The sequence below is a fragment of the Phalacrocorax aristotelis genome, chromosome 5 (assembly GCF_949628215.1).
Source record: "Phalacrocorax aristotelis chromosome 5, bGulAri2.1, whole genome shotgun sequence".
Lineage (NCBI taxonomy): Eukaryota > Metazoa > Chordata > Aves > Suliformes > Phalacrocoracidae > Phalacrocorax > Phalacrocorax aristotelis.
In genome coordinates, this window is record NC_134280.1 from 31,507,955 (window position 1) to 31,520,832 (window position 12,878).

The 12,878-nt window shown below is 39.9% G+C and overlaps 1 protein-coding gene across 8 annotated transcripts in view; it reads right to left on the bottom strand.

Annotated features, from left to right (window-relative positions):
* Positions 1-12,878, bottom strand: part of SPATS2L (spermatogenesis associated serine rich 2 like) — an 83,855-nt gene that overhangs the window by 12,525 nt on the left and 58,452 nt on the right. For all 8 annotated transcript variants that reach the window (XM_075093826.1, XM_075093828.1, XM_075093829.1 and 5 more), the window contains 2 exons: positions 10,200-10,400; positions 9,668-9,803 (listed from right to left, as the gene is read on the bottom strand). In XM_075093826.1, coding sequence (XP_074949927.1) covers positions 9,668-9,803; positions 10,200-10,400 — 337 coding nt within the window. The remainder of the gene's footprint in view (positions 1-9,667; positions 9,804-10,199; positions 10,401-12,878) is intronic.

Here is a 12,878-nt window from a genome sequence, read left to right on the forward strand (position 1 = left end):
CAGCTGTAGTAACTTATGCCAGCTGAGGACGTGGTCTCTCTCTCAATGAAAGGAAAGGAATGTACTAATTCTCATCTGGAATTTCTCAGCTTGGAAATCATGAACCACCATATGTCATGGAATAATGGGGGAAGTTAATGTTTCCTTAGGAATGTCATAGGCCAACCAGTGCTAGGAAATGCTACGTTTCTTCTTAGTTCACATAAGGGTCAATTATTAAGGAAACAGAGTAAGAATCAATTTTTTTTTTACTTTCTAGTCATATAGAGCACTTCAGTGCAAAACTGACAAACTCCTCCATCAAGAACTTGGCAAACTTATAAATAAACAGAAGTTACAGAAAGCCGGAAATCTGGATCAGAAAAAAAAGACGAAACACAAATACAAAGAGAACACTAAATGCTAACAGATATAGAAGGAGAAAGGACAAGAACACCATGGAAAACTCAATGGATCAAATCTTGTCTTTTGTTCCTGCTAAGATCCCACTGTTTTCACATGAAGCTCAGAGAGCCACTTAAGCTGAACAGCTTAACTCATGAGTTTAAGTACTTTTAATGTATTTTCTGGAATAATGCCCTACTTGGCCTCAACAGAATGATCATGATCAGACCACAGTGCTAGCATTTTGAGAACTGCTCCAAGCTCAGCTCAGCAATGCCTCCTGGGAATGCATTTTCTTTCAATGCTTCTCAGTTTCCACTTGATACCAAAATGTTCTATCAAGCTGGTACACTCCAGTGCACAGCCTGCAGCCATTGGTGTGCTGTAGAGACCTGGATATTGGGTGCTAGAGGATCTTTCTGCACACTCATGTATCACCAGATCTGGGCTCTAGCAGAGCAAGGCACAGAATGCATTTCAGATCTACAGACACCTCAGGGAAAACATTCTGCTAACTCCTTTCTCTCTAGTTATGCTAGAGCCTTGGGTCTTCTGTAGATGTTAGGAACCAGGGTTAAAATCATAAACATGCTTCTTTAGCTGAGGTTCTGGAGAGGTCATACCTACCCTTATCAATTTATCTGATTACTCCCAGCGCTAACATTCTATCAGGCTTCAGCCATCCCTTCTCCTTCCCTCCAACATCAGCACTTAAGTATATTCCTATTGAGTATATTCCATATACCATTTGAGACTGCTGTGACAAACACACAACTCAGTACTGCCACCTCCCTTTCTCAGTGTACCTGAATCCATGCCTAATCATCAGTCTGCAGGATCCCCTGCTGTAGCAGTATTTGCCAGTTCTGCTATAAGTATTCAGGTTTTTATGATACATTTTTAATACTTACTGGAGCAAATACTGGGACTCAAATTCCCTCTCCCATTGACCAGGCTCAAGGACATATCTGAATCGAGTGAGTCTTGTACTGCATGGCTGATGCTGGAGCCAAAACAGAGTAATACTACTACCTTTTTCTTTTCTGTCTCCCCTTGCAACACCTCTCTTCTGAAAGGACTGATTCTGTTCTTCTCTTACCCCTCACTTTTTCAGGATCTGGGTCTGGGTACCAAACTCAAGCTATCAGCGTTGTATCACTGTTCACTGCAGGTGAATATCTGTAGTTGGGAGCGCAAGATTCAGCACTGTTTCATTTTAATCCGGATGAAATTTTGAGGTGGGGTTCAGGAAGGAGACAATTTTTTTGAAGGAACACAGCAAGGCAAAGGCTTAATGTAGAAGACATGCAAATGGGGCCAGGACACAGCCAGTGCTTGTGCTGTAGAGATATGAGATGTAGCAGGAGAGAGAGCAGCTCTCTAGGATTCATTTTGCTGGAGCAATTCTGAAGGCAAGAGCATGTGTCCTATTCCTGGTCAAATGGAGAGTACTTGTGCCTTGGACTTACACAGGCTGGCAGAATTCACACTAGTATACAACTGGAAAAGAGCTGCAAACACCAAACTGCAATGAGCTGCCAGCACAGCAACGATGGGGGTAAATTATACTGACAGCTGCCTCGTTTCACAGTTTCATACTCAGAACAAATTCAGAATTTGTTCTGACATTAGTGGAAACAAATTAATCTTCCTCTAGTTTACTGCATGAAATTTAGCACTCGGACAGTGAAAAAGATATTTTCAGTCAGCTGCAATACCTCAAAATCCCACTAAAATGATTAAAGTTATTAGTGCCTCTTCAGAAAAGCTGCTTCAGATTGCCAGGCTGGCTGAGTTATAGCTTTACTGATGAGAATCAGAGGGGTTCCAGATGACCAGAATCTTCTCTTTCTTCTGCCTCTTCTAGGCATTATGATAAACCTATTGTGCCTGAAGAGACGGGGAAATAAAAAGACCAATCTGACATGGGGGCAAACATGCTGACACAACTCATAAAGGTAAGTCACAGAGGTTACTGTTAAGAGTGTAATTCAAATGAGTCCTTTCAAAATGCTCTTAAGCCCCCCAAAATACCAATTTTTTCCTTAAGGTGTTTAATAAGCTTCACTCTCCCCTCAACCGACTTTATGCACAGTTTGCATATGAATGTTATTTTGGAGACTGAGGAAGACAGTCAGCTGTGGCATTCTGACTGACTGCAGCAGGGCTCTTCATCTGGAAAAGGGAAAGAGCCATTTTTTCATGGGCAGCCTCTGGGGTCTGGTTCAGTGGGTGAGATGCTGGAACACTGAGGTACAACTCTAAGTCCTTTTTTCATGAGGAAAGGAGTTAGTTGTGAGACACTGCTGGAGTCTGACAGCTTAGGCTTCAAAAAATACAATACACTATTCTCCAGTGACTTTGTTCTGTCAGAGGGCTTTGGAACAGACCCCAGTAGCTCCTTAAAGTTGCACTGGTTAACAATATGCTGACAAACTCAAGCAAGTTTGAGGGACATTAGTACTGTCATGGTCTCTGCTATAACTGAGTAGAGATTACATGCAAATTCATGGGATAGGGCTGATAATCTCAGCGTTGGTCTTTAAGCATTATGCCTTATTTCATGTACCCATATCCCTTCTAGCATGAACATATCTGACCCACTGGTGGGGTGAAAAGACAACTGATAAGAATCTCTAAGCCAGTTGTGTATTTCACAAAAGAATCCCCCCCCAATCCAAAAACCAGAACTGTCCTTGTCAAACTTTCAGCACAAACAACTAGAATGATGTGACAAGAATGTAAATATAAAGCCCAATCACCTGTAACAGGTGACTGCAAGCTTCATAGGGGTACTGAATAGCCATACTATTTTGTAACTGGAGAAATGATACTTCAGGTTTTCTTTATATTAACAAACATGTAGGAAAAGCTGCTGTTAGGTTACAAACTTTGCAATGTCTCAGAAAACTATATTCTCCCAGTATTAGCTCAATAGTATTTAAATGCTCATGATGCTTGAAGGTTGTTTTTTGATCACTGTAGTAGCATATGCACAATGTTTACACAGCAAACCAGATTACATGAATTTTCATTCTGACCACAAATACAGCCTGACAATAAGCAGAAAAACGAAAGACAGACTAAATAAATTTCACTGAAACCCTTCCCTCTGCAGTGTACCACGCTTGTGTTTTACTGAGCAGAGTTTTAACAACTGTATGAGTTGTACCATGGCTTGTTAGCATCCTGCACATTTTTACACAAATTTGTAAAGTATTTCTTTCCTATTTGAGTCTCAGTCCTGATCTGACTCCTGAGGTATCTGAGTATCTTACTGGTTTTATATATTTTAGCCTGAACACACTCTGGCAAGACCCTGTTTTTTGGAGAGGGAACTTTCCCAAAAGCATCCTGGAAAATGGCCACAAAGACAGCAGAAGGAGTCTTGCTCTTCAGTCTAACACCTGTTGAAAATTTGAGATAATTATTCCCTATGTGTGTTTAATAAGTTAGATTTCTCCGTAGTCTGACAACAATTATATCAGAAGGAATATATTCACTCTTCATCCACAATAACATGCAGAAAAGAAACAATCTCCCTGCATGGCTCCAAAAAGCACATGCTTGTGCTTTACTGAGGATGACAAACACACCTAAGAACAACTGGGAGGGAAGAGGGGAGACACAAGCCCATAAAGTATGAACAACAGGCTAAGAGACAGCGTAATCCACCTTTGGATTTGACCTCTGTAATCCATCTTCGCAAGCTTAGTAAAAAATATGGGGATGAAGCAATATCTGTAAAAGACAAAGGGGCCAGAAGTAGGACATTATGTATCTCATTGAAACCTAACCCTCCCCCCCAGTTTCATGAGCTCCATCTGTTCTCTCCACTAATACACAGCAAGGGTAATCCCAAACTGCTGGAGACTGAGAGAAGAGAGCAAGAACAAGCCCCTCTCCCAAGTGCTGCACCTCTGCAGGCAAGTAGCCAGCCTGAGGCCAGAGCTGTTGGATCAGGTCCTCCTAGACCCCCGGGACAGTAGGGGCAGGGCCCAGGGGCCTCAGTAAAAGCACTGGTCTTTGCAGGCACCTGCTGGGCCCAGGAAACCTGAATGATTGGGAAACCACTTCTCTGCACTGGCAAGGTTATGGACTGGATTGTGTGACTGATGGGCAAACAACTATCAGAACCAACTGCAAGGGGATTTGAAAATCTGTGCTTTAGAGGCATAAGGACTACCAAAGGTCAGCTGGCAGACAGACAGACAGAAAGCTAATGAGAACTGCCTGGGAACGCAGACAGAAACAGCACAGGAACTCTGTTTAGTGTAAAGCAACACCAGTCCTGTCCTTTCCAGCCATCTGCCCATGCTCTAAACTACCACATGACTAACAGAGAAAGGTAGCTCTTCATCTGGTGCCACTGACTCTGGGCTATGGGAAGCAGAAAACCATCACCTTTACAGTTTGCCAAGTAGGGGTCCCATTAAGGGGATGACCCCCTTCACTCACTGCTTTTCAACTGTGAGTTCTGGCAGTGTTGCTCACCACCCCACAACTGAGTTAATACAGGCACAACTATGTTCTTTTAAATGGCTTCTTCCCCCACTCAGCCACTCCTCTGCTTTGACTTTAACTTAGAAAATAGAAAAACTGCTTTATCTTCCCCAAATATAGAGTACATGCTTCCTAGTTGTTCCCTGAATGTATTTTAATATATTTTAAAATTGTTAGTATTGCCAAACTCAATTTTTCCAGCATTATGTCAAAGTCAATTTTTTTATCCAGCCTATAGTAGAGCTTTCAAGTGCTTTTTGTTCACTCAGAAAAACTGTGTTGGTTTTCAAACTCTTCATAAAGCGTTGGACATACCAATGTGTTTGAGATGCAAAGAGTAGAGGAGGCTTGTCTTTCTTCAGACCAGTTCTGCATGCAGTGTAATTAAACATGGCCCTTACTATTTTCTACAGACTATTTTCCATTCATGGTTGGAAGCAGACTGTATGGGCAAGTAGCAGATGTTTCTTTTTAGTTCTCTATATGACTGTGTGGATGCCCAATATGTGAAAATGATTTTCTGGCAAGAGGGGTTATGAGGCTAATTTTGTGTTCTACACATTTCACTCAGATTTCCTGGGGCTCTCTTTTTATCCCCAAGATCATTATTCAGCCTCTTCGTGGAAAAGTGAAACACAATTATGGCATATGGATTTTAACCATGGCAACAAATGTCTCAAGTGCACTCTAGTGAGAGGGGAGTTCATCTAGCTTTTCTGACCTTCCCCTGCAACTTAAGCACTATTTGGTATTCTTCTTTTCCTTGCCCTACACTACTGAGAGACATGGCTATGCTCTGACATGTTTTACATCCAAGCAATAAGTGGAGCAGCTTATGTTCTCACTCACACAGAGGTATTCCTGACAACCACACACCAAAGCTGGATGCAACAAGGAGAAATACTGGTTCAGGGAGCACTGTTAGAAGCATCTTCCTCTTAACTTTCAGGTGCACATAGGAGTCTGAGAAACAGTGCCCTTCAGCTTGCTCTGCCCAGCGCTCATAGTCTTGGGGAAAGCAACGTCATAGAAAGCCCTGCAAAAGCAGGGATGATGAAAGTACTAGGTCACAGCAGAAGCACAATTCACATGCGACTGCAAAAGACTTCTCACAGAGTGGGGCAAAGTACCCTGCCTGGTCCAGCCCATGGCCTATAAAATGCTCTGGTGTCTTCTGGCTTGAAAAGCACTGGATAAAAGCAAGTAATTATCACTTGTTCTGAGCATGCAGGGAATTACTCCAGTGAGCAGTAACTCCTGGGACGCTCTTTAAGAAAGTGAGCCCACAGCAGTGTTTGTAAATAAACATCTTTCTGGGATTGTTTTTTGGCCCCATTTCACTGAAAAGTTAAATCTGGAAGCAAGCACTGCATTACTTTTTCTAAGCATTTACAGGTGTTCACAGCACACCTACTCCATAGCACTCCTTTTCTGAGATTGTGAGAGGGAGGTATGCACTGTTTTGCCAGATAGGTGACTTTTTAAATAGTGGCATAGTACTGACTAAGCATGTTCAAGAGTAACTTCCCTTAATCAGTTAGGTCAAGCTGTGAAATACTGACCCAGACAGAGACATGGACTTCCACTGGCAACTATCACTCAGCAGTTTCTGCTCCTAAAAGGAAAAGTTCTTGTGAATCTTTCTGCTGAAGCTTTCAGGACATTTTAGGCCACATGTGCTATTCATTTGTCTCCATAATAATGGTTTCATATGCTATCTGGAGGTAGGAGGAAGATAACATGATGTTATCTTTGCACCTCTTCATCCTTTCTGTGATTGGTAAAATAATGGAAAGATAAAAAAAGATTATTAGAAAGTCCAAAAGATTACTGACTCTTGAATTGTAGTTTTGATTCTGACCTTGATAGTAAATGCAAAACGAACAACACAAGAAAGGTCTTTTATCCTATTGCCAAAGGAAGAAACAGAAAAACAAACCCAGAGAGACAAAGGAAAGTAGTACATCTTTCAGCATTCAGCTGCAACGCAAGATTAAAGCTTCTGACTTCATTTAGCTTCACTAAAACCCCTTAGGTGGTGACAGCTGTGTGTAATAGGAACCGGTTAAGCTCCCACCAAAGTTACAGTATTGAGCCCATTCAAGTATTCCCTGCAGTTCTGACCACAGACAGTGCTTAGTTGCTGTTGTATGTTTATCTCTTGTGCGTCTCAACCAGTCAATACTCCAGCAGCAACTGGGAGAAGAACTGTCAAAAAGCTTTGAAATAACTATCACAAAGGAGACCAGATACCATTGTCATGCCCTTGCTTTTGGTTACTCCATAGCATTCTGGGAGCAACAGTTTAGCTGAATTGCTTCATTTTCTCTTGATAGACAAGTTGACTGTGCCACAGCAAAATTCCCATGCTCAAGGAAAGTAATAAATATGCAAGAGGCTGAGTGCTCACTTAATTACCTTATCCTCCCGCTACCAATAGTGATGCTTTGTTCAACTTCGAAGCAAGGAAACTACCATGTAAATAACAGAACCTAAACCATTCAGCCCAGGAATACAATATGCTGACTATGAGGTCTGAAGCTGCATGTAACACTGGTCCTGGTGATTTCTACCCAAATCCAGTGAACCTACAGCAGTTGTCAGCACTTTTTTTTTTTTGTAAATTAAGCACTGAAGACAGCTCTTTCCATCATTTTCAGAGTTTAAGCCACAAGGTCATATGAAATATCCCAAAACTGTTTTAATTTTAGCAAATAAGGTGTTAAGTCATGCATTTTACTGTTTAAACTAGATTTCCCCTTCATTCATTTGGAAAATAAAACCCTAAATATTAGGCTTACCAGTAGCCCAAAGCAATGTAGCCTGCATGGAGATTTCCAATAAACACGTCCTGACATTATACTGTCCTTGTTGCAAATTTATTGTCATGCATGAAATTGCTTTGTAAGGCCTCAATATTCAGACACAGATCTGTTACATTCTAGAGCTTCTGGCAGACTCCACTCCAATAATTTAGGCACTGAAGCTGGTAGGAAGTAGAGTTATATGAAGCCTATTCAGAAGTTTTCCAGGCTACTATTTTTCATCATTAAGTCTACTTGGATTTAGATACTCTTTTCCTCTATTAAGCTCACCTGTTATGTAACACATTTTAGCATTAGGCAATACACTTCAGTGTGTTTCAAGCTAAAACACAAATACATGAAAAATGAAGAATTTCTGTTCTGAATTTACTAATATAGCACCTCCCCCTTCATTCTTAGATAATGACAGAGATCTAAGCCTGTTCCATGACCACAGCGACTATCAGTTAACGACTGAATTGACTGTAACCACCTGCAAACAAGATTAGACATGTAAGGGATATTATATATTTTTAAGTGACAAAAAAATTTTAATGAGAACTACACAGCAAATGAGACCCAACTACGAGTTTACACAGAGAAAAGGTCTTAGCAGAAACCATAAATATTTTAAGTTTTCTAAAAATCACTCAAAACCACCTCTAAGAACTGCCAAAAAATGGTGCAAGGGGTTGATGAACTCTACTTAGTTTTTCTATACCAACAATACAATTACTGCATTTTAGTTCATAAGCAAACATCACTATGCTGGCTCCAGAGCACTCCTGACAACAATACACAGTTCAGTACAACTGGTGATCACAGCCCATGTTCACTGGAGTACAGAGACAGAAACAAAGTTCTCCCTGCTAGACAGTAAGGTACAATGGCAGCTCAGCGCAACAGAATCTTCTGCAAAATCAGCTCAGTAGCGCTTGGGCTTTCTACCCATACAGAAGCAGAGCTCCAGTGGCACTGAAGTCACTTTAGATGCATCACTGAAGACAATGAATACACCACTGAAGTCCAGAGTTAACAAACTTCTACCAGTACTACAGCACTTTCATAAGATATGCTCATAAAAATACTGACAAATATTGTGGACAAGTTAAGGTTGAGTAGTTTAATATAATTTTTTTCTGTTTAGCACTGTATAATACACAGATTTTATATAACATATATGCTTAACAAAAGGCCAAGTAAAACTTTAACCAGAAAATACGTTTTTATGACAAGTATATGCAAAATATGTGACATGTTACTACAGCAATTATTTCTGCTACAGATTTTCAATGGGCATAGACATACATGCTGAAGATCAGGAATAACCAAAATTATAATGGAAAAAATTTAGAAAAAAGACATAAAAGAATGAGGAAAAAGAATGAACTAGAGAAGGGAACTGGAAATTAAGTGATAGATGGGAAAGTTAGAAGAAACTATGAGGCAAAGAAAAAAAATACAATGGTGGGATAAGCAACAAAGATGATGGGAAATGAAGAGACAGTAAAGGACTGGCTTCCAAAGAAGGTAAAGATCAAAGAAGAAGTATAAAAAGAAGAGATTTAAAGAAGTTAAAAGAGACTTCAGAAAACCCCATAGACTGGATTTTTGGAAGAGCTTTCATACTCTCAGATACGCTGACACTGAACTTGATACAAAAGAACTAGGTTATGATGGATCACTTAGGGGAAAAAGAAAAAAACATAGTGAGATTTTTTCCAAAGAACTGTAGTTTTGTCCCCCTTTATCTTTATGTACATACGTAAATGTACACTTATGCATATATTACATGGTGCCATCATCACCAACCAAGAAGTATGCTTTTGATGAAACCAAATGCTGCAAACAAACAGGGTGTAAGTAGCCCCTCCCCAGCAACGATGTGGGCCCCACCAATGAAGTGGCCCCTCCCTACTAATGCGCCCCTCTTTTCTCAGGTGGTGCTGATGGATGTCTCAAGCAGATTTACCTACCAGCTGTGTAATTCTGCAAAAGCAGCTTTGATCTTCTTCACTGAATTATCCACTTCCTCTTTGATCATCATACGATATCTGGTTAGAGAAACCGTGCAACGCTGCAAGTCTTTTACTGATTTTTCAATGTTCGGGCCTAAAATAGAAAACAAAATAGCACAAAAGTCATAAAGCTGGTTTTGGCTTTTCTGAATGAGGGAGAAGAACTAGTTAGTTCAACCTGTTATTTGCCCAGATTAGGATCAAGTGGTTACCCACTAAATCCATAAATCCAATTTTCCATAGTCCTTCCATGGTACTCTTCAGCTTCTAAACACGTTTGCTCATATTCGTTCCCCAAATCAATGTTAAAAGAGCAATATTAATTCAAATTATTTATTTGAAATCTCATTAAATATCTTAAATAGACCATAAATTGTTCTACTAATTTTTATTATGCTGAACGTGATTCTGCTCTCACTTTCCATTTTATTCCCTAGAGGCCTCAGCTGTCTGATCACTTCAGCAAACAGCAACCAGGGATCCAATTTACCTCTTTTTTTGACTGAGTCATCTGTCTTTGTTTCAGGTTGGGTTGTAGCATTGGATGATTTAACTGAGGAAGATTTTGACTTTGGCCTGCCTAGGTTACACTGGAGTTGAACGGATGACTGAAGAGACTCATGCTGTTCTACTCCATTCATAGTCTTTGGGTTTAATTCCACAGATACTCTCTGGTGTTCTCTTTCTTTATCTGCAAGAAAACATTAAGGTAGAAAACAGGGAGCTATAAGATTAAGATAGATATGAAGCCTTATTGAGCCTGTTGAGTCTGAATAACTTTATGTTTATCCACTGGAAAACCCAAGTTTTTTTTTTCCACTGGCATGCATTCTACAGAACCCTGGAAAGCAATGACAGAACAAAATGGTTTTGGTTATTAAACACCAATCTGAACACATCTATATTTCAACAGTCTAAAAAGAAAAACCCATTAAAAAAATAAACTATTCCATGCCGATATGAAAAAATAACATAGAAAGCATGCTACCAATTGTAATCTTTGCCCAAGTATTAGAGAACAGAACTAGAGAGGAAGTCAGCTATGGAAAGCATGAAACTTTAATGTCGATACATATATATCTATATCTGTATCTCCTACATCTCAGACACACACAAAAAGTGTTCATCATTTACTCAGCATTTTACAACCACTGATTAAACATTCCTGCCTGAAATACTTACCTTACTACAGATTTCTATGAAAAGCAGCTGCTAAGAGGGACCAAGCAGGAAATGAAAAATGTCAAAGATTAGGCTCCTGGGTTCAACAGCTTCAGAGGGATAAGATAACAATGCCTGAGCCTGTTTGGCTGCCACAAGATGACCCGGTTTACTCCTTCCAAGACTCCAAAGGGATATCAGCATCATGACGGAGGGACAAACACCCAAAGAATGGCTATGAAAACTGACAGGAAGGGCCAGCTATTACTGCCACTGTGAATTTTAGTTAAGGAAACATGTATAGAAAAGAATTTGTTGTGCTAACTCATTTTTCTAATCTTTGTGTTCACTTTGATGAATTAATGATAGTTTGTTCTGAAGATGCTCTTTTTGCATCACTTCATTGAACTGATGTTGTGTAGTGTCTGGAAAAAGGGGCTTGCCAGATTAACAATGGGATTATAGCCAATGGAGTGGGATTAACACTGCTGGGACTCAGGGATACCACTTGGACAGCTCCAAGATATCAACTAGTGACTTCTTTGTGGCCTGGCTAGGCTCTTGGATGGGTGTAAAGTACATCTTGGTATGTTTTCATGGCAATCATATAATGCCAAAGGAACAAGGAGGAACATTAGTGCCCAAATATCTAAAACAGCTTTTGCAAGCAGAAGTATCATCTTACATAAAACAGTATCTAAGAAAATAGCTAAAGAAGTTTAAGAAACCTGTGTATCTGTGAAAGCAAGAAACACCAGGTATACAGCGCTCTGAACATATCAAAGGTTCAATGCAGATTACCAGTCTCACATAGAGACTACACATAGCCTCTATGCACATGCTACTACACATGGATCTACACATAGCCAGCAACTCCGTTCCGAGATAACTGCCGTTAACTTTGTGCAACCCTGGCTGCACATCACACTAATGCAGATAGCTTTGATTCATAAAGAACATTCTTTTTATGGTCAGTTGAGGCTGGCCTTGCCAAATAACTCCAACAGATAGTTAGAAACAAGCAGTCTATCAGCCAAGATATAGAGAAAGGCCAGGGACATTGGGTTCTGTCCCCAAGATTAGATCTTGTGAAATTTGTTGTTAAAGTGCAAAATAATTATTTACTGCATTTAATTAGAAGCTTTGGTATACTTGTCAAGATAAATGACAAACTGACAGCTTTTTGCCTAAAGAAAGTAATCTAGAGCAATGGTTATACTCTAAAAGCTCTTTAATCATCTTTTGTCTGCAATATACTTTGACACTATTTCTTCCAAAATGACACACAAGCTACTTTGAAACCCAGTAGCAAGATCACCAACATAGCTAGCAAACAATACCTTAGTATGCTGCAACTGAACTTTCAAATTTGATTGAGGACAATCAACACAATTAAAAATAGACTGAGAAAGTCTGCATCAAATCTCTGAAGAATTGGGCCAGCTAAGAAACACATATAACAAAATCTAGGGACAAAGTCTCTCTCAAATATTTGAAAGAGAAGTCAAAGGTTTGGGTAATAGTACCTACAAGTAAACTGCTACAGTGTTTGGTACATGGTGGCTTGGAACTTCAGCACTAGTCTAACGTGTGACCTTGGCTGTATTAACCATTAAGTATTACCAGACCTGTCAATAATAGCAGCAGCCCAAATAAACTTGTTTTGAAATCTGCTGAGCTGCCACCTGTGAAATGAGCGGTTTATCTTTTTGTAACAGCTTGCCATTCAAAACCTTTTAAATAAAGTGAACCTCAATGGATTCTTTGGCTGAAAGAAGAGAAAAACCTTTCTTGAGATATAAACAGGAAGCTTGAAGGATTCACCAAAAATCATCCTACATGAAAAACAATTTTTAAAAGTACGAAAGAGATCAGTATCTGATTTGTGTGTGGTTTTACCCAAGTTCCTGCAAAAGTAATAGCATGGCAAGGCAGTATTAAATAACCTTTCAGTGCATTCATGCCCCTTCTTTATAAGGGCATGCACAGGAAGGGTAGCTGCACGTCC